The sequence below is a fragment of the Rhododendron vialii genome, chromosome 12a (assembly GCF_030253575.1).
Source record: "Rhododendron vialii isolate Sample 1 chromosome 12a, ASM3025357v1".
In the NCBI taxonomy this organism is placed as follows: domain Eukaryota; kingdom Viridiplantae; phylum Streptophyta; class Magnoliopsida; order Ericales; family Ericaceae; genus Rhododendron; species Rhododendron vialii.
In genome coordinates this window covers 32,110,253-32,130,462 of record NC_080568.1, presented here as the reverse complement: position 1 = coordinate 32,130,462, position 20,210 = coordinate 32,110,253, and the positions used below count along the sequence as shown (strand labels likewise).

General features: G+C 38.1%; 3 protein-coding genes and 1 long non-coding RNA gene across 12 annotated transcripts in view; 1 reads left to right on the top strand and 3 right to left on the bottom strand.

The window, feature by feature from the left end:
- LOC131312122 (uncharacterized) overlaps nucleotides 1-20,210 on the bottom strand; it is an 80,313-nt gene that overhangs the window by 41,272 nt on the left and 18,831 nt on the right. The window lies entirely within an intron of this gene.
- Nucleotides 799-5,450, top strand: LOC131312112 (zinc finger BED domain-containing protein DAYSLEEPER-like). Its single transcript, XM_058339861.1, has 2 exons — nucleotides 799-1,040; nucleotides 3,132-5,450. Exon 2 carries the CDS (start codon nucleotides 3,150-3,152, stop codon nucleotides 5,181-5,183), a length of 2,034 nt encoding a protein of 677 aa, XP_058195844.1. The 5' UTR covers nucleotides 799-1,040; nucleotides 3,132-3,149; the 3' UTR covers nucleotides 5,184-5,450.
- On the bottom strand, nucleotides 6,629-11,195 carry LOC131312113 (protein FAR1-RELATED SEQUENCE 6-like). Of its 6 annotated transcripts, none has more exons than XM_058339863.1 (3): nucleotides 11,024-11,142; nucleotides 9,231-9,445; nucleotides 6,629-8,974 (listed from the first exon to the last, which is right to left on the bottom strand). In XM_058339863.1, exon 3 carries the CDS (start codon nucleotides 8,952-8,954, stop codon nucleotides 6,945-6,947), a length of 2,010 nt encoding a protein of 669 aa, XP_058195846.1. In that variant the 5' UTR covers nucleotides 8,955-8,974; nucleotides 9,231-9,445; nucleotides 11,024-11,142; the 3' UTR covers nucleotides 6,629-6,944. The 6 variants fall into 6 exon arrangements, with proteins under 6 accessions (XP_058195846.1, XP_058195848.1, XP_058195847.1 ...); XM_058339865.1 differs by having other exon boundaries at nucleotides 6,629-8,954; XM_058339864.1 differs by lacking the exon at nucleotides 9,231-9,445 and having other exon boundaries at nucleotides 11,024-11,195.
- Nucleotides 11,732-18,755, bottom strand: LOC131312118 (formamidopyrimidine-DNA glycosylase). Of its 4 annotated transcripts, XM_058339874.1 has the most exons (11): nucleotides 18,344-18,732; nucleotides 17,213-17,264; nucleotides 16,309-16,366; nucleotides 15,867-15,935; nucleotides 15,638-15,763; nucleotides 14,625-14,675; nucleotides 13,435-13,512; nucleotides 13,254-13,353; nucleotides 13,095-13,184; nucleotides 12,730-12,764; nucleotides 11,732-12,629 (listed from the first exon to the last, which is right to left on the bottom strand). In XM_058339874.1, the coding sequence occupies exons 1-11, from the start codon at nucleotides 18,570-18,572 to the stop codon at nucleotides 12,246-12,248; spliced, it is 1,272 nt and encodes a 423-aa protein (XP_058195857.1). In that variant the 5' UTR covers nucleotides 18,573-18,732; the 3' UTR covers nucleotides 11,732-12,245. The 4 variants fall into 4 exon arrangements, with proteins under 4 accessions (XP_058195857.1, XP_058195854.1, XP_058195856.1 ...); XM_058339871.1 differs by lacking the exon at nucleotides 13,254-13,353 and having other exon boundaries at nucleotides 13,095-13,197; nucleotides 18,344-18,755; XM_058339873.1 differs by lacking the exon at nucleotides 13,254-13,353 and having other exon boundaries at nucleotides 13,090-13,197; nucleotides 18,344-18,734.

The following is a 20,210-nucleotide window of genomic DNA, read 5'->3' as shown; positions in this document are numbered from 1 at the left end:
TGAAAATCTTTTGATCTCATTATTGACTAGCATTAAACTTATTTGCATTTCTATAGTATAATTTTTGTATAATTATATACCTGAATATTTTAATTTCAAAAGAATGTATATTAATATTTATTTTGTATATTACGTAAATACTTTTTTAATTATCTATAAAGAAAATAAGGCCATGTCTATGAATAATAAATAAACAATAACAAGGGCATCATGGTCAAATGTACATCCAGAATCCAATAATCTGATTATACTACCAAATACTTTCAACATGCATAATTTATTTTTCATACATTCACCAAACACTTTCGCAGATTTTGATTATAAGTTTTTCAAAATCTAGAATGCACCAAAATAATCAACACCAAACACCCCCTTAACGCATACAAAGAAATCAATACTGAATATAAGTTTTATTTAAAAAGAATGTGCAGATTCAAAATGAGCCACAAAGACAGAGAAATAAATCAAGACACTTGTGCTCTGTTTGGAACTTAAGGAAATGAAAGAAAAAGAAAGGAAAACTAAAAAAAATTCCCTCCTATTGTTTGGTTGGGAGAAAAAGAGAGAAAAAAATAACAATTTTAAGCTTTGTGAATGTAGTAGTAAATTTTTCCTCCCGTTTTATTTTCTTTTCCTTTCCTTTCTTTTTCGTGGTTTCAAACAGAGCCTTAGATCCGTCCGTCGAAACAGATGCCGCCTAAGGGTATTGCACGGTTCAGATTCAATTACAAAAAACGTGGGCTACAGAACTGGGTTAGGGGGAGTATATATATATTGGACTATGCCACTCAAATCTTCGTCCTTATCCCCTGCTTCCAAAAAGGGCCTAAAACCCCATAGCCGCCGCCCCAGCCCTAAAGGTCCATTTAGGGTTTCCTGTTTTTTTTCCAATTCCAAGCCCATTACCTCCTCCCCCAAACCCCTCTGAAAATTTGAAAAAATGTTTAAAAGAAAACCTTAAACCCTAACCCTAGCTTGCAGTTGCACTGCCCCCTGGTTCGAAACAACTGGTTTCTCATTTCGAAGATCATTGGTTTAGAGTAAGAATTCTATTGACGTATGCACTGTTGTTCGAATTTGTTCCGATTCTGTATGTTTTCTGGGTATCTTGTTTTGTTATGTTTAATTCTAGGGGTTTTTTCCGGTTGATTTTGTAAATTTTTGGCCTTAGGGTTTTCATAGAAGCCAGGGTTAGGGTTTGATGATTTTGTGTACGTAGGATTGTGCAATTTGGTATGTATTTTGTTGCTCAATATTGATGGTGTCAGCTCACGTTTGACTCTGCATCTATGCAATGAATTTTTTTTGGGCCAAAATTAATGCACTGTTTTGTTGGTTACTGCACGAGATGGAGGGAGTTCACTGCACAATGTGTTTTACTGTTGGATAGAGAATGCACCCCGGGAAGCTAAAGTAGAAATTCAAATTTTAAAATATGATAAAGTAGTCAAATTGAATGAAAACATACAAGAGAGGGTTCAAAAACATATTTATTCTGACTCGGGCGAAGAAATGCACTAGAGTACCAATGTGTAGCATGCACCTGAATTTACATATGTTCATCTCTTACTAAAAACAATTCATTTATGGAAACTGTTAGGCAGATTCAGTATAGCCTCCTTTTTGTATTCAAGACACTATTTTGTTCTTTCTGTGTTTCCTTAGAGCATCGCCAAGAGCCAGAAAATTTAAGAGCTAATTTACGAGTTATGTAATCCTGCATAACCATCGAATTTTTGAGGTAAGGGTTGCAACCTTCAACCATCAAAATAACAGTTTCTTAGTGATAATTTTCTCTTTCAAAGGACATTGCATACTATCAATCCATTTCACTATTTGATGTAAGACAAGTAGGTCAGTAGTTTTTAATATAGTTTGAGGAGTTTGTGGGACTACACTACAAAAACTCTTTTATGACAACGTAATGCAAGATATAAGTTCAAGTTTGGTGGGAAACATTGTTAAACCTACTGGAAATGCTCTTATATAAGAGAATTTCTCTGTCTGGACTCATAAAATTAGTGGTGATATGCCGAACTGGACTTGGATACCATTGAACACCATTTCATTTGGTTTGATTTCTTCTCTCTAAGATATATATGGATAACTAAAATCCTCGGAGAACTCGAATATTTGGCCCCAAAGTGATTTCTACTTCTTGTATGAGGTTATTTGTTTTGACAATAATACTTCAAGGTCCAAGCAGATTTGATGAGCACACATTGACCTTTACATACATTCTCTGCTGAAGTGTCTTAGACTTGCATATTGATTGACATACATGCTTTATATATGCTCCTATTTTAGCTCTCTTTTGTCTCACGATCTATGTACAACTATTTAGCTCTAGTGTCTTGTAAAATTAACTTCATAGTTACATCAGGAGTTCTGTATTAAAAGGATAAGATGTCAAATCATACAGGTCCATCCTTGTGGAACATAGTTGTGTGAATTTCTCATGTTGCCCTTCTAATGTTCCCCTCAACCCCTGATTCAGCTTTCATGTGAGATGTTGCACAGCTTAAAAATTTATGATCTTGCTGTATATTAGGTATGCAGTGGGTGCGTATCCACCAACTGCTGTAAGAGTTGATAGCACCTACAATGTTCCAAACTTTTTTGGGGGGTAAATGATGCATTTATAACCAACCATCCAAAAACCACAGGGATAACCCCACTACACTACAATGTTCCAAACTTGAGACCAAGTAGGAGGAAACCTCTAAGTTCCAGACCCACTGTGTGCAAAAGACCACCTGTTGTCTATCTTTTGTTTTATATATGACCACTTAATATCCATAGGGAGGTCGCCCTTAAGTGTTTTCGATGTCAATAAACGCCCTTGGGATTTTATATTATTCTCACACTTAAGTTCTCTATTGTTTGCATATATTCTGAATAAAGAAGTTTGATACCTTGATTTGAGCCTTGTGCTGGAGCCTTGAAGAGTCTAATTTTTTTGAAACACTGACAAGGCCCTTTGTGCACTCTGGCTTTTCTGAGCTGCTTTGGTCTGTATGCAATCATTTAACCAAATTTACTTATCTGCTATCAAATTTGAAAGCGATTTAAACTGTTTCATGATTGTGGGCATGTTTATTAATCCATTATGCCTTTTCCTTCCAACACAGGACTGCTTTTCTGTAGATATGAATATCCCTACCGAAAACAATGAGCCCCCCATTTTGGGTGCACAGTCTAACAAGCGGAGGAAGAAGTCCATAGTGTGGGATTACTTCACAATCGAAACTGTTGGGGCTGACTGCACGAGGGCCTGCTGTAAGCAGTGCAAGAAATCATTTGCCTACATTTCTGGTTCAAAGCTAGCTGGCACTAGTCACCTCAAACGACACATTGTCTTAGGGATCTGTCCAGTAAGCCGTCGTAACCAGGGAAAGAATCAATCGACTCCATATAGACCAGGTTTCAAACCCAATGGTGCTGCTTGTGGTACTGACTCTCCTAGGAAGCGCTGTAGAACAGCCCCTGTATTTCCCAGTATATCCTTCAATCAGGACCTTTGTAACCACGAACTTGCCAAGATGATAATTCTGCATGAGTATCCGCTCAACCTTGTGGAACATCATGGGTTCGTTGATTTTGTACGAACCCTTCAGCCAAAATTCAATATGGCTAGTGTTGATTCTATCCAAATGGATTGTGTGGGTGTCTACTTGAGTGAGAAGCAAAGACTTTTGAACTTCATTTGTGGTATACCCGGCCGAGTGAGCCTTACCTTGGATTTGTGGACTACAGATGAAACCAGAGGTTATGTGTTTCTTACTGGACAGTTTGTTGATCTTGATTGGAAATTGCAACGGCGCATCCTGAACATTATTATGGTTCCCTCTCCGGATTCAGAAGTTGCCTTCAATCACGCAGTTACACGTTGCCTAAATGATTGGGGTTTGGACAGCAAGCTATTTACTCTCACTCTCGATGAATCCTTTGCAAACGTCACTGTAAGAGAAAATCTCAGAGGGCTACTCTCCATTAGGAATCCACTTGTTCTCAATGGTCAGTTACTGATTGGAAACTGCTACGCCCATGTTTTAACTTCTCTTACCCAAGAAGCATTGGGTTCCATGAAGGAAACCATTAAGAAAGTTCGTGAAAGCGTGAAGTACGTGAAAACTTCCAAATTTATTGAAGAGAAATTCATTAAGCTGAAACAACAGCTTCAAGTGCCCAGCATGAAGTGCCTAACCATTGACAACCAAACAAAATGGAACACTACTTACCATATGCTGGTGGCTGCCTTGGAATTAAAAGAAGTCTTTTCTTGCTTGGATACTTCTGATCCAAATTACAATGAAACCCCCTCTATGGATGAGTGGAAGCAGTTGGAAACTCTCTGCGCGTATTTAAAACTTTTTTTTGAAGCGGCTAACATTTTAATCGCCACAATGCACCCAACTGCCAATTTGTTCTTTCATGAGGTGTGGAAAATCCAGTTCGAACTGACACATGGGAGCATGAACGAGGATCCCATTGTCAGTACTCTTATTAAACCCTTAAAAGAGAAGTTTGATCAATATTGGAAGAATTCCAATATGGTTCTCGCAATTGCTGCAGTTATGGACCCAAGGTTCAAAATGAAGCTCGTGGACTTCAGCTTTTCTAGAATCTATGGCAACGATGCTGAGAACTGGATCAAGATTGTTGAAGAGGGTGTTCATGAACTCTTTCTTGAATATGTTGTGCAATCACTTCCTCCGCCAACTTTTGTGCAAGATGGAAATGAATTTTTTGTCAAGACGGAGCTGGTTGAAGAAGGAGAAACACTTCTTTCAACTGGTGATGGGCTTTCAGATTTCGAAGTCTATATCTCCGAAATTACTGGTAACCAGCAGATGAAGTCAGAATTAGATCAGTATCTAGAGGAACCTCTTTTGCCCAGAGTACAAGAATTTGATGTTTTGGGATGGTGGAAACTAAACACATCTAAGTACCCCACTCTTTCCAAAATGGCGTCTGATGTTTTGTCGATCCCAGTTTCTACTGTAGCTCCGGATTCAGTGTTTGACACTGCGAGCGAGAAGATGGATAGTTATCGGGCTTCTCTAAGGCCCGTGACACTTGAAGCCCTTATCTGTGTGAAGGATTGGATGCGGTATGGATCTTCAGTGCAGGTTCGATCTTCGAAAATTTCAACTGCAATTGTGAAAATGGAGAATTTTTAGGTTTACAGCCATATACACGACTGGTATCCAACTTGTAGATTAGGTGTCTTGGCTCTTTGTCTTTCTGTCTATAGAGTTTAGTTGAATTGATTGATCCCTAATTCTTTCTTTTTAAGCCCATCTGCTAGGAAATTTTCACAGGTCCAACAGTTTTAATGATGTCTCTATAGGAATTTTGTCCAGATTTTTTTGGTTAAAGGGAATAATCATTTGTCCAACGATTGCCATAAAGCTTCAATTGGCTATAAAAATGATTTTCCCAGTAATTTCACATATTTTGTGGATGGTTGTCTGACACGTGATATGAGATTCTTAAGGTCAACAGGAGAAAAAGATTATTTTTTCAGTTGAATGTATAAAAGAGTTAATACGTTAGCAATTCCATTGTCTGCTTCAGTCGTGCGGCCAATATGCAGCGAATGGTAATGAGTTGCAATGAGGGTTTTAAATCACGGTATTGGAAAACGCAACCCTAATGGTGGTACGGGCAATACCGGACCGTGTCGTCCGTACAAGTAAATAACAGTATCGGAGGCTGGCTCGAAATTCCGTTAGCCAATACGATACGTAACGATCTTTATTTAAAAACGTGGTTGCAATTAATCCATTGGGATTTTTTTATTGTCTTATTGATTCTTGAATCCATATCACATGATATCTAACAAGATTAACACATCAATCTCCAATTGGCAAAAGAAGTACAATCACCTTTGAGAAAGAAGAGTAAAATACCTTAATCTAGCGATGACAGGTTGAATTGTAAATGATCGAGAGATATGAGCTTCACTTTTTGAGGGAAAGAAAGAGAAATAGTTTGTGAGTGAAATGAAGAAGATATAGAGCAGTCGAAGAAGAGAAGAAAAAAATGCCAATTGAAACACTCGTGTATGCAAATTTTGAAATTAGTTAACTTATGTTGTGTTGAATCCACAAATTTTGATTATTGAAAAATATTGCTAATTTGGTTGTCCAAAGCCCAAAATTTGATTATTTCTAAGGATGTTGCTAAATTTGATTATACCATTGTAAGTCATCTTTTGCACCAATATTGTTAATTTTAAAAACAATTGACTTTTGATTATACCACTATAGATGGCCTAAAGCTAATAAAGGTTGCTTATGGAAGCAATGCTTACCCTCTACGTGCATGATTTAGATGAACTAACACTTTTTTCTTTTGTTTTTATCCGCGATGAACCAACACTTTACACTTGGTAAATTAACCTTTCATATTCTTTTCTTTTCTTTTTTTAAATCGGCAACAACCTTAACAGATTTGAGTCTTGAGTATTTCATATGCACAATAACAGGAAAACCCCGAATTCCCCCAAGAAGAGGGGAGAGTGGTCTTTGTTGCATCTAAGGGCACATTATGCGTGTTGTGCAGTCAATATCAGGCCCACCCCGAGCCCGGTCATTTAGTTGAACTCATCAAGTAGGTGATCTATGCAAAATTTCAGTTTGATCGGACATCTTTATTCATGCGATCGAAACACATTTTCTTACAATTCATTTTCAAAATCATTCTAGCTCGGTCACACAGCTATCATCATCCAATCAACTTGAATTTTTACATTGGTCGCCTACTCGACGAGACAAAAAAAATGAACAGTTCAAATCAAAGAACAAGACCCGGATGGGCCCGATATTGGCTGCACAGCAAGCATGCTGGCACAGACTCCTGTCCCCAAGGAGTGCTAAAGAAAGAAACAGTAACAGTTCTTGTTACAGAAGCTATAGTGCAGATTCATATCATATACTTTACTCTTCAGGCTTTTCTTCTACATCATGAACCCTATTCAATGACTCCTCAAAGGCTTCCAATGCAACTTTGTAATGATCAAGAGAGATCGCCCCCTCCTCCACAACTTGCAAGGCGCTTCTGTACAATTGATCAAACCACTGAACTCGGTCGGTTCCATCAACTTTACTGGATTCCTGATCCGGTACATACCACCGCTTGTAATCCTTTTTCCACCGTGATAGAATGTACTTAGAAGGGATCTCTTCCACACCATTGAAGTTAAGAACACATAAAGCATGTCGGCATAGATATCCATTGAAGTTAAAGCAACTGCAAATGCATCGAACTTCTGCTGCCGCTCTATTGTACAAAACCTCATAATCCCGAATTTCCCTTCGGTTTCCCTCACCCAAGACGCGCTCCTTCACCAAGAATATTACGCTTGGCCCATCGATATGTAATTGTGTGGTACTAAAACAAGAATACATTTCCTCTACCTCAAGTTGGAACTTCTTGAATATTTCTCTTGTATAGACCTTCGATAGCTGCATTTCGAAAGAACACCTTGTTTTCAAAGTGAGAGTTGAGTTTCTTGACTCCATATCCGAAACAGCTTCTTCCTTGTACTTCTTCTGTAAAGCTAATTCGTACTTATCGAGAAATTCTTTCAGAGGAGTTTGTTTGTGGACATACCTATCAAAAAACGCATTGAGGGTCTCACATGGGCGCACGGAAGCCATACCCGCAAAAAATATATCTTTCAGGTAAACTGGGGCCCACCTAGTTCGATCTTCATACAAAGATTGAAGCCACTCATGATCGCCAACTCCAAAGTGCTGGATCATAAACCCCCATGCTGCTTCGAAGTCAAATGGCTTTAACGCCTCATAGACTGCTTTAGTCAATGCCTTTTTAATGGTGTCATAGTTGCGTAATCCGCCCAATTTCTCAGGAACTTTTCTCATGATGTGTGATAGACAAAAGCGATGATGGGAATTTGGAAACGTTTCTGCAATCGCACTTTGCAAAAACTTGCATCTATCTGTGATGATAGTCTGCGGAAAGAGTCCTGACATACAAGTACTCCATGCTTTTAATAGCCAAACATAGGATTCTGTAGTCTCACCTGAAACCAAGCCACAACCTAGCAACATTGACTGACCATGGTGATTTATGCCAACAAATGCCACAAGCGGAATCTCATATCTGTTTGTCAAATACGTATTATCGAAAAAAATGACATCGCCAAAGTAACCACCTGCAGCCCTAGACCTAGCATCTGCCCAAAACATGTTTTTCACCTGCCCTTCATCACTAAAATCCATCAAATAAAAGAAATTCGGATTAGTCAATTGCATACGACAAAGGTAGTTGTAAATGGCCTGTATGTCACACTTTTTCAAGTTCAGCTGGTTGGGATAATGATCAGAAAAGTCCCTAATTTCTCTCACGTTAGAATTTGAGTTCTCATTGCCTCCTCCATCAATCACAAGGGCCCGGTACAACTTAATTGTCCTTACTTCTGCATCGGAACTCGTTTGCAACTTTCTCTTGGTTCCAATTCCCATCTTCTTAATTGACTTGTGATTTTTTGCACCTAACACATGGTTGTGTTCAAGGGTAACTTCAAGTATCCTCCACCTTTTAGAGTCCACTAACCTCATCCTAATCATCGCTGGGCAACCAGTTCTTGTTTCCTTCCGTATTCGGTTTACATCTTTGATTCTTTTGAAACCCTGGCTGCTGCAACAAAGTACAGCACCATACTTTTCTCTACTGTTTCTTTTGAACCATGAATTTTTCACCCTAACACAAAAACCCACTTCCTTCGCATAACAAATGTAATAGTTGTACGCATCGTCGTACGATTCAAACTCCATTCCCACAGCCGGTGCAACAAATTCCTTCCTTTCTTGAGGAACGCCATTTTGACCATCAAACTCAGTTCTCTCACCATCTGTGTCTTGTGGAATCTCAATGCCTTGACCAAGAGGTGTTCCATTATTGGCCAGAGAAGTTTCTTCCATCTGAAGTAGAAATCATGCACCTAAGAACAGGATATCAAACTAAATAACCCACAACCACAATAAATGTATATGCCTAAGTAACATTTAGGGAACCACTTTTGAAGGTATGAGAAGTGAAAACATGCCACCCATCAGCATAAGTTAAAATAATGGGATTTTACCTACATCGCTATCTTTATGCTTCTATTTTCATGGCCAAGTATGCTCAACATTAACAGAATAAGCAACTAGTACCATTCTAAGTTGTTCCTAATATATAAAAGCTGGCAAACTTACTGACAAAACACCTCAATTTTCATTTGTAGAGATTGTTCTCATGCTTGATGCTTCAAAGTTAGCCTTAACGATCCAAGGATTTGCTTCTTGTTTCAATTTCAATGCTACTTTTGTTCACGAGAAGAGGAAATTCAGGATGCAAACCAACTACTCAAACCTAAAGTATGATAAAGTCACCAGTTTATTCCATACGAGGACGGTCCTACAAGTAATTCCTGTAAAATTTCGGAAACATATATAAACAAACAAAAAATAAAGGAAAAGAAAATAATCCTCAAATGACAGACAAAACAAGGGACAAGCTATTATAGAGACGCTACGTGACTGCTTTAGGTTAGTCTTGATGACACTATTAGAGTTGAATAGAACAAAGTTCAGACTTCGGAAAAAATAATTGAAATGTCAAACCCAAGTAGATTAAGCATTAGGCTAGTTTGGGATATCGTTATTTCCCAATTTAAAATCAATCACAATATTTGACATATAATTTAGCCATTCACATTCTCTTAGCACCCTTTATTATCTCAGAAACGAAACAAAATCTAAGAGAGCCAGTGCAATACCTCTACTAGCTAGGTACAAACTTGATCCCACTCCTTTAAGCCATTGTTGATAGAAAATCTAACACTACCATGAGAAATAATTATTCTAATGTACCACCAAAAGGTTATACCAATGGGCGACCGTCATTTGCACGAAGCTCGTATACAGAACTTGACATTGAGTTAGTTATTCAATTCCCTCTGGTTGTTGAACCACCAGCGCAACTTCTTCTTCGTTTGTCTAGGCATTATCTAATTATACCGTATACAGGCCACAAACACCCGCTTTAAGTGACAACCAATGCTCAGGAATGACCTTATAGTCTATAGACCCTTACAAGTATACACACTAATTCTCACTCAACTGTACATTCTTTAAGAGATGAGTTTCAGCTACTTCAAACCAAGAAATGTACTCCTATGTTGGTGCTAAATATTAATCAGATTGTGATAGATCTGTGAAATCGCCATGAATTACTCCCAACTCATTTTCAATAACTTCAAAGCTCCTTCAATTGATCTTGCAGGTTTCTCTAAAAGAACATCTGGGTGTTAGTCCTAAAGATCTATAATGTTATTTGTAACAACTTATAAGCTAGCAGGTTCAACAAACTGGAGAAGAAACCAGATGAAGGGTCAGGACTCGGTGGTCAACCCGTGTTTTGAAATCAGTTGACAATCACAAATAACTTCGAAATGAACCAAATATATTACTAAATCTGACTAATCACTACAAGTTAAACTCAAAAATCATAACCAACAGTTCTCCTCTGCTAGGACCTTTACGTGAAAAGCTTCCATCTGCTAACCTATTAGTGTTGGATGTTTAGGGGCTACTATTACTATAATCTAGCTCCAAAAGAAGTTCTTTTTTTTTTTTGGTCAATCCAGACCGGCTTACGCGCATCTCGACTACTTGTAAGGACCAATCCTACCGTCGGCCAATCAAATTTCCAAAAGAAAATATTGTGCTCTTCAGGCACGAACCTGGAAAACAAATAACAAAAAATGATCGGAATTTCTGGATTACAGAAAATAACAGACACCAAAAAGGAACTCAGGCCCCCAAAAAGTGCTTAAAGAAGGGTCCCCCTATGTGTTATGTAGTCTTACAACTGAGTTGTGTGGATCAAACATCCCTTCCTGAAGCTGTGTTTATTTCCTAGACCCCAAGTATGTTCCAGCATCTAAATTACCAATATTACAAAATTGAGAGTTAGACGACCAGAGAGAGAGAGAGAGAGAGGGTACCTGTTCTATTTAAGATTGTGGGCTGGTTCTGATTCTGATCGAATTCGAACTGAGGGGTACAAATACGCATCTTTGCACTCTGCAACGATAAAACGAGATACTCATTTACCCAAAAAACAAAGCACGAAATACTCCTCCCAATTTCAGTATCCTCCTACCTATCTTGGACAATTACATGGAAAACCCTAGAATTTTATCCATATATCACAAACTACTACAATTACATGGAAAACCCTAGAATTTGATCCATGTCACAAACTACTACCCGTACAATTGGGGCTATGAGTTGTTCACATGCAACTCGAGACTTGGCCCGTTAGTAAATAATTCGAGCTCAAGTTTTAAGTTTATTTAATAAAGGAGCCCAACTCGAATTAGTTGTTACTCGACCTGCTTGGCTTACTGAGTAATTAACCGAGCTCGAACATCTTGATACTGAAGGAGCCGAGATAAGCTAGACTAATTTTGAACGAGCCAAGCTCAACGCTTCAAAGCTCATTTAGCTCGTTTGCAGCCCTGCCCGTTCTTGTGGAGTACATTTTTGTTTCAAAGACTTCTAATTAAAAACATGTATATTGTACTTAATTTCTCTGACAACACGTGATGTATCCAATCCTTTGAGTAATAAAACTTGAATTATCCTCAGATACCACCACACGGCACATGTCACAATTGATAACCATATTTACTATGCACTAAATCAAATCCTTCGATCCAATATTGCAAGCTTCATTTCAAGGAATATGCCAAGTTTTTGTAGAATGCAATCAGCTCTTAGGCAAACCCACACCAAATATACTCAGATTGGTATGGGATTCTCGAACTTAAATATTTGTTCATTTGGCCCTATGCAACATCCAAGATCTGCACCATTTCACATTTGCATGATTCGAACCTCGCAAAATAGAGGTTGAGATTACATGAGAGAGAGAGAGAGAGAGAGAGGTTCAGAAGGCAGGTATTTCTGAAAGAAGGGCCTTGGCTAGGGTGACAAAAACTCTTAAGCTACTTGTACCCAGAAAACAAACGCTTAAACTACGAAAGACATTAGCAGCAAAAGCTCTCCCTTCCATCCTTTGAAAATACTCATCGGACTAAGCACAACTGCTTGTGATACTCTCATAGCTTAGTTTGTGCTCCCTTCATTTACCTTAACTATTAACTCCCTCTGTTCTCCACCTTTGCCTCTGCATAATATTCTCTCACAGGAAGCTTCTTCACCTCATTTTTTCTTACTACTAGCTTTCTTCGACTTTCTTTTCGCAGGAGGATTCTTAGCTGTTCTAATTTTCTTATGATCACTGCCATAATCGTCATCATCATCATTATCACTGCTATCGTCATCATCATCCTCATCCTCATCGTCCTTGTTGCTTCGACTGGACTTTCTTTTTGCAGGTGGCATCTTAGGTCCATTCCCAGTTGTGCTCCTCCGTCCCTTTGGTTGTACGCTTTTAGCAGCATTTTCCTCTTCCTCACTTCCTTGATCATTGTCATCACTGTCCTCATTCTTGCTTCCCTTCACCGTTTGCTTTCTCGGTTTACTCGGTGCTTTTGCAGCTTGATCCCCACTCAGCTTTTGTAACTCCGGCACATATGCTGATGTCTGAGACACAAGAAAACAAAAAAACCGTTGAAATAGAAATAAAACAAAGGATCAATCTATGAAAGGCAACCGAAGATGGGGAGAGGTGGTGAAAAAATACCCTGCCGCCAGCTGTAATAAACTCAATTTTCTTCCCTGCCATAAAACAGAAGCTAATTGAAGACATTCTGAACTTTCGATGGAAAAACTGAGCCCAAGATCCAGATAAAAGGGGATATGATTTTACCCAAACTGAGAAAAGATTTTATTGAATAGATAATTATAAATACTTATGCAGAAAATGACCAATTATTCATTTTTCCTTTGGTGGTCTGTAGTTTTTGTTAAACAACATAATTTATAGCTACTCAATTTTCAGTAATAGCGTGATTCTCAAACCACCGGGTTTTCCAAAATCCCTTCCTATGCAATGGACATCCAAGATGAAATGCCATTAAAGATCGGTATGGAGAGCAGAGACCAAACCATCAACAAAAGCCTTTCCGGGCTTCTTTTCGCGGGAATGGAAAATCCAACTACTAGGAAATTGGCTGCTATCCGCCCCAACTTCAACGGCTTTTTCAATGACCTGTAAAATCGACTTATTTTGTCAAAATGACAGCACAGATATCAAAACCATCTTACCATTAACTTTTCCGGGCTTTTTGCCCCACCGATAATGAAACAACCAATCCAATGGGAAGCGGCCGCAGTCCGCATCAACTTCAACCGCGTAATGAATAACCTACAAGTATTGCTTCTTCCATACTAGCCATAGAGAATGTATGCTTTGCTGAAATAAACCAAAAGAGAATATCGCTTTTACCTCTTTAATGCACTTGTGCAATGCCGTACAGCTTTCTTTGGGAAGGCTGGAAACAATTTGCATTGGATGGATTCTTGCCTGTGAGTTAGGAAGAAAAACGAAGTCATTCCTCTCAATTCCAATATGAAGATTAGCAAAACATCTGTAAATTAGACCATATGCATGTAAACTGATGAAACCAACATATGCCTAAACTCAAACTAACATAAGAGGTGCAAAGTGGTCCCTGTCTTGAAACCAAACAAATTGCTCATATTACTATCTCCGGATTTTCACTTACTTTCAACTTTTTTGACTACGAAGTATCATATCTCCTGCTCCTAGTTGCCTAGTGGTCTAACAATAACCAATTTACCCCTACTCTTTTTTTCATAGGGCGAGGTTCCATGACTCCCATTCCAGCATTGGGGAGGCAGATGAGGTACAAGACTATACAACTCTGGTTATTTGTCGCTTGACAAATAATATAAAGTGCTAAGTTGAGAAGAAGTACCACATCGCTGGGGTACCAAAGTAATATCAAGTATATAAGCATGAGGACACCCTCACTTTAATAGCTAGCTTTTGAGATTGAGTTCTATCCAAGACCGTGTAAAATGATATCACTTGGAACCAGAGATGCGTAGGGTGCGTGTCTCTGTCCTGCATGCAGCAGGTTTTACCGAGTGAGCACAATACGCGTGAGGGAGGATGTGAAGCAAAATTTCGCATCGCTTGGGTATCAAAGTAAAATTACGTATATAAGCGAGAGGGCACCCTCACTTCAATAGCTAGCTTTTGGGGTTGAGTTCTACCCAAGATAGTGTAATAGAAGTATGTTCAAGAAGTAGCATCCCCACATCCATCCCATGAGGAACAAGAGGATTATCCTATCTCCAGATTTTCAATTATTTTCAACTTTTTCGTTAGAACTCATTTAGGATAGAGCAACTGCGGGTCAAAACCACCAGTATCATTTCAACTAAACCTGCTTTCCAGAATCCTGGTATATCCCGCCATGTTATAATAACAGGAAGAAAAGGAATGTTGACTATTTCCACTTTTCCAGTATATTATTTAAGAGTATTGGCTCAAAATTGAAGGTTGACTAACGGAATCACAATAACGGTGCCAAACTCAAGCTGTAAAGAAGTAAACCAAAATTTCTGTTGATAAATAGATTCATTTTAGAGTATCCAGGGTACACTGACTTGGTATAGCACTTCATCTGCAATCCAATTGCCAATACCTGACATAAAACTCTGCAAATATGAAAAAAAGGAAATGAATAATAACCCTGAAAAGGGAAAAAGAAACAAAGTGATAAAGGTATGAATCATGTAAGCCGATACGCATAAGCTTTTAGATAATTGGTACTCAATTCTTGATATTTTCAATCTCTGGTGCGAGTTATTAGCTACTATGCTTCAAAAGCATCCGAAATCATACTGTGATCCCTATATGGTCTAATCAAACATATATTGCCAAAATACAGCAAAAACCTAATCACAAATCTTGCAATACTTGATTAAAAAGCTTAAACACTTCCTCAGCCAAAGTACTTTAAGCTTCCCTATGCTTTGAGGAATCTTCATCTTGAGCCATATCACACCTGGAGCCATTGGTTCTTCATTCTTGTCCAATAAGAATGACCAATAAAGGCTTCACGGCACATCGAGAAATTCTGTTTGGTGTCGAACTTTCTTTGAAATGTCAAATTTATTGACAAAAAATATCAAGTACAGTTAAGAACTACTAAAGTTCCCTCTCCGTAGTTCACAATTGTCATTATTTGTCAGCTCTGAATTTCTGAAGACACATGGGGCTTATAGATTAGTCAAAACCGTATTCACCGTGGTAACGGGGAAACAAATGGTTAGAAGTGTCAAATGATCAAATCATAATGGGGAAACAAATGATCAAACAATGGTTTAGAAGTGTCCACTGCTTCATAGAGTGCCAAAAGCAACTACGTCGTGGAAACAATGTGATGCTTAGGTATCTGACAGTCCACGATTCCCATTTCCCACATTGGATAGAAGAAAAATAATCGATATGCCAAACTCCATCATAGAAAGGCATTTCTATAGGTTGGATGGAGAGAATTTTATTGCCTACTGGTGACGAAAAAATTGGAAGTTTCTGTAGACTTGTAAATTTGATGGACATTCATGAAGAATATTGAAAATTGAAATACTGAGGGTAGAAGGAAAGTGGTCGTAACCTGATCAAGTAAGAGAGCCTTAATTCCAATCTTCTTCTTGCGCAAGGAGTCGATGAACTCGTCAATGGTCATAGGCTCGAATAATGAATCTGGACCAAGCTCGGATATTGGGGGCATAGAAGCCGGCTGTGGTAGTGAAAAGCATACATAATCATGAAAAAATGAGAATTAATGGCAGGTTGAAAACCATGAAAAAAACAATCTAGATGGCTAAGTGATTTAATGATACATTTTTGAGCAAGCGAACTTTCGCAAAACGCCTCTTATCCGTGAATGATAGCTCCATCCCGTCATCTAGCTGCATGAGGAAAGTTAGTGAAAATCAAATCAAGTGGCTCTACGTGCAGCTACACATTATTATTTGTTTGATAGCTCTTGCCTAAAAAACATGGCATCTCTTGACAATAATCCCACATTAGTGTATCTTCCCAAAAGTGATTATGCGATTCTGAACTTGTTTTAGAATTCGGATATGCTAAAAAATTGGGATTAGTTTGACTTCAAGTTTTAAACTTATTCTGACAATGAAAGTCTCTAACTCACAATGGCACATTGGAAAAACACTAGAATGCAAAATATACTTGTCATAAAGTACTCTAACTTTTATTGCTCTTATTTCTCAAACATGAACAAAGAACACTCATACTGATGAATAAAGTAGGAATCCTTACTTCAATAAATAACTTGGAATACTTGGACGGCCATTCATCAGTGTCACTTACGGCAGACCTGAAATCACCACGATAATTTACTTGAAGCACTGACTCCAAATTGCTTCCCATTATAATACACATTTAAAGGGAATAAAAGAGTCTACCCAGCCAACTGACCTAAGGATTCAGTAACAAATTCTTCAAATTCATGAGAGTACAGAAGAGATAACCATAACCATAAACATACAAAAAAGATTCAACCAATTTTATACATGAAACTTCGGCAAGAATGTTTCTCATACACAATAACCTGCAGATTGCTCCTCAATTTCCAAATAGTACAAAAAGAAGCAGCACTCGTACACAAATCCTCTAGCGTCCAAAACCAACTGCTTTCCTAGTTTCAAAGAACTCTCATGTACAAATAGGCACCACCAAGAAATCCTCCCCCTGAACTAATCTAGTCTCAACTCAATGTAATCTAATCATCTCGCATATAACCTAGTGACCCATTATCTGCCAGGTAACCCAGTGACTGCAATTCCAGTATATAACATCTACCAAAACTAAGTGGCCAAATACTACCTGGCCACCTGGCAGAGAATTTTTCATCAAAATATTCTTCTCCCTTTGGGTAGTCCACCTATCCATCTGACATGACTACCCAACAAGAAGTATTAAAGCAGTTCAACTCCAACTAAATCAGTGAAACATAATCTATTTATTTAACATTTTTTCAGAGTAATGGTAATTATCACTGGTATATCCTCATGGACCTCATCAGAACTTCACCATACCCCCATACTCAATTTCCAGGTTACTGGGTAAACTGCGAATTTAAACCTTTCATCAGTTGTAGACATCAGATTCAGGGGACCAAGATTCCTCACGTTTCATTTGTATGAAACATAGTAAACATTACCTCTTATATTTTGTAACTGCGACTCCTTTGATATATATAGCCCCTGCCATTCCTGAAAACAGAGAAAAGGAAAAAAGCCATAATGGGGCAAAAGGTAAATGGCTTCATTAAATATATAAACTCTCGTTAGCACTAAACTTCATTAGCATTTCACCTTTCAAACAAAAACTTCGTACGTTTCATATGTCAAAAAATTCCAAACTCTCTTTTATGTTTTAAGGATATTTTATATAGGTCCGTGTCATAAGCTATGAAAAGAACAGTTTTCAAGTACATAAACCAAGCCCGTTAGTTGGTATGACTGAAATGAATTAGAACCCGTTCAAGAACTCTAAAAGATTCAAAACTTAAGCATCCTTTCCTCCAACATTTCCTCAGCAACCAACGACGGACTTAAGCATTAAACCCTAAAAAATCAAATGCAAACTCTTTCTTTTTATGGGTCAAATGCAAACTTCCTAAACAGTAAATGCACAAAATCACGTAAACACCCCAATAACTAAAGCAATTGTATCCAGTTGTGACTGTTGGTTTGTCAAACCTGATTCGTTCTATTTTGAGCTTCACTGACTATTCGGCAGCGTCCCCAGAACCTACACATCTGGGGTATAAATAGTTGTTATACGCAGCCGATGTAACTTGTACTCTCTTCTTGTTGAAAACAAGTGGAAGCCACTCATCAAAAATAAGTATGAGCCGTGGATGTAATCAACTACATAGTTGGCGAACTACCCAAAAATATCTGTGTCTTGCGTTCTTTGTTTCTTTTTCTCCATCATTCCATGCACGTTGGGTGTATATTGGTTTGGCCGATTTCTCAACCGTTACTGGGAAAATGCAGGAAAATAGAATCCTCGCTTTAAACTTTCCAAGTTCTCAAGTCTCTCAGATTATTGAGACGTCACTCATTTGAGCTCAAAACTAGTTACTTCAAATTTCTAGTAAAAAACAACGCACCATATCAAGCATAAAATCTCACAACCGAATAATGCTTCAGTTTCCTCAAATGATTAGTATAATTACTGCACTATACTATAAGAAAAAATATATTTTTTGGGGGAAAAGGACTGAACATAAACACTGAGAGTTAACTTCTAGGGTTTCCACTTATAGCATCAAAAGAACCCGTACCGAACTGGAAAGAAGGAAACGGAGGGGAATCGAGCTGGAGCCACATGTTCTTTCCCTTACGGTGAGCGGCGACGATGGTCTTTCCGAGGAGAGAGGACTCGAAGTCGGAGCGAGAGACGCCGTCGATGACCTTGGGATCGTCGGCGATCAGCGACCGCTTGATCTTCCTGCCGATACAGTTCTCTTCGATGGCTCTTCGAGCAGCTTCTACTTCCGGTAACTCCGGCATTTCGTCTTCGGTGTGGCCGGCGTCGTCGTTGGAGTTTTCGCGCGCTTTCTGGTTCGTGGCTCGGGGATAGAGTCACGGATTCTGACTAAAATGCTGCAAAGCGTGGGGGAGCGAAGTGTCCGATGTAATTTTTCTCCTTTTTTTTTCCTGGAGACAAAATGTCGCAAGGGGGCCTTGGGCATGGCAGGGTGGCTAGAATGGGGATGCTATCGATCTATGTGTTTATCTCGGCAATTTGCGACTCGAATCTTAATTACTAAGAAATAGAGAATTCAAATTTGGATGAGTCGTTTGTGCCGAGATTAACAACCAAATCAAACACTCAACATTGCTCTACTAGGAGATGCTCGACCGCATCCCCTATCAAGGGCGACTATGCCCAAGATATTCATCGTCCCGAATCCAAAAAATGTGATTTGGAACTTTCACTATTTAAAAAGGGGAGTGATTTTGCCACTCTCATTTTTGTTAATGTTATTCTCCTTTGTGTTTATATAAGATAGTTTGTTTTATAAGAAAAAATGAGTGCCATTAACAAAAAAGAATGTGATAAAATCAATTCTCTTTATAAATTGACTAGTAGAATACATCTGAAAAAAATCAAGTTGACTGCTTATTGGTATCTTATTAAAAATAATCATATTTGTCAAGAGTCTAATTTTTCGAATACTTATAGTACTTTCAAAAAATGTGGTTTGTTACACGAAAGTGATTCATATTTGATCGACTAGATTTTTCTTAGACTTGTCGTATGCATCAAACTTTACATAGTGAACGATTCAAACCAAATTTTTTGCTCGAAGCAGTGTACATTTTTTAGGGCATAGTGACTTTTATGTGCCTTAAACACAACAAAGCCCCCGATTCCTCAAAATATCTATGAGCACAAACTCCTTTGGACAAATTACTTAGGCAAATCCTACAAACAACCTAATGAGTGTCGAATAGTATCCTTCATGCACCCAAATTACAGTGTGGCACAGTAGATGTGATTGTACTGAGACTAGAGCATCAGAGTTTTCACTTGTAACGAAATAAACCCTACATTTTCTTCGCTTGTAACATTTTAAACCATGTATAGTTTCTTTCTATGCACGGTGTAAAGAATCCGTTAGGTCTCCGTCAATTAGAGTAACATTTTAAATTAGGCGTCCTTTATACAAAGGTGAAGAACTTCACCAATACATGTTTTTATTTTGTTATGTGTATTTTTATAAAATGTTGTAATAGAACTCTATATGGGATGGATACCAATACAAAGTATAAGTTCAATATTACTCTATTACGTTCGATTGTTGAAAAGAATCTATTGCGATGAATTAGTGTCATGTCATATATAAATGAGTGCCCCTTAATTTATGGCATTTTTCTTGTTCCACCGCTGACTATATAGTGTTCAATTTGTTGTCTTGATCTATGGTAGCTATATACATCAGTTTTGGATAATACTTCGTAGACCATTAACTTTGATTGAACAATCGCTCTCTGAAGAGTTTTGTTTATTTTCTTGCTCTTTTGCTTTTAACTCTTATGATAGTAGGTTTCTACGAATGTTCTACTGGGAATTAAAATTTTAGCTACCAAATATTTATCCTCAGGGAATAATAATCAAATTGGATGATAATGATTAATGAGTAG

Bases quoted from the DNA above. Each gene is read 5' to 3' on its own strand.
- LOC131312112 (XM_058339861.1), top strand. From the start codon at position 3,150: ATGAATATCCCTACCGAAAACAATGAGCCCCCCATTTTGGGTGCACAG.
- LOC131312113 (XM_058339862.1), bottom strand. From the start codon at position 10,909: ATGTTTGATCCACACAACTCAGTT. The intron at 8,955-10,885 runs GTAAGACTACAT...TTTCTACTTCAG, and splicing joins TTGATCCACACAACTCAGTT to ATGGAAGAAACTTCTCTGGC.
- LOC131312118 (XM_058339874.1), bottom strand. From the start codon at position 18,572: ATGCCGGAGTTACCGGAAGTAGAAGCTGCTCGAAGAGCCATCGAAGAG. The intron at 17,265-18,343 runs GTACGGGTTCTT...CTCTGTTTTCAG, and splicing joins GTTTCCTTCTTTCCAGTTCG to GAATGGCAGGGGCTATATAT. The intron at 13,354-13,434 runs GTAAAAGCGATA...CAATACTTGTAG, and splicing joins TGCACAAGTGCATTAAAGAG to GTTATTCATTACGCGGTTGA.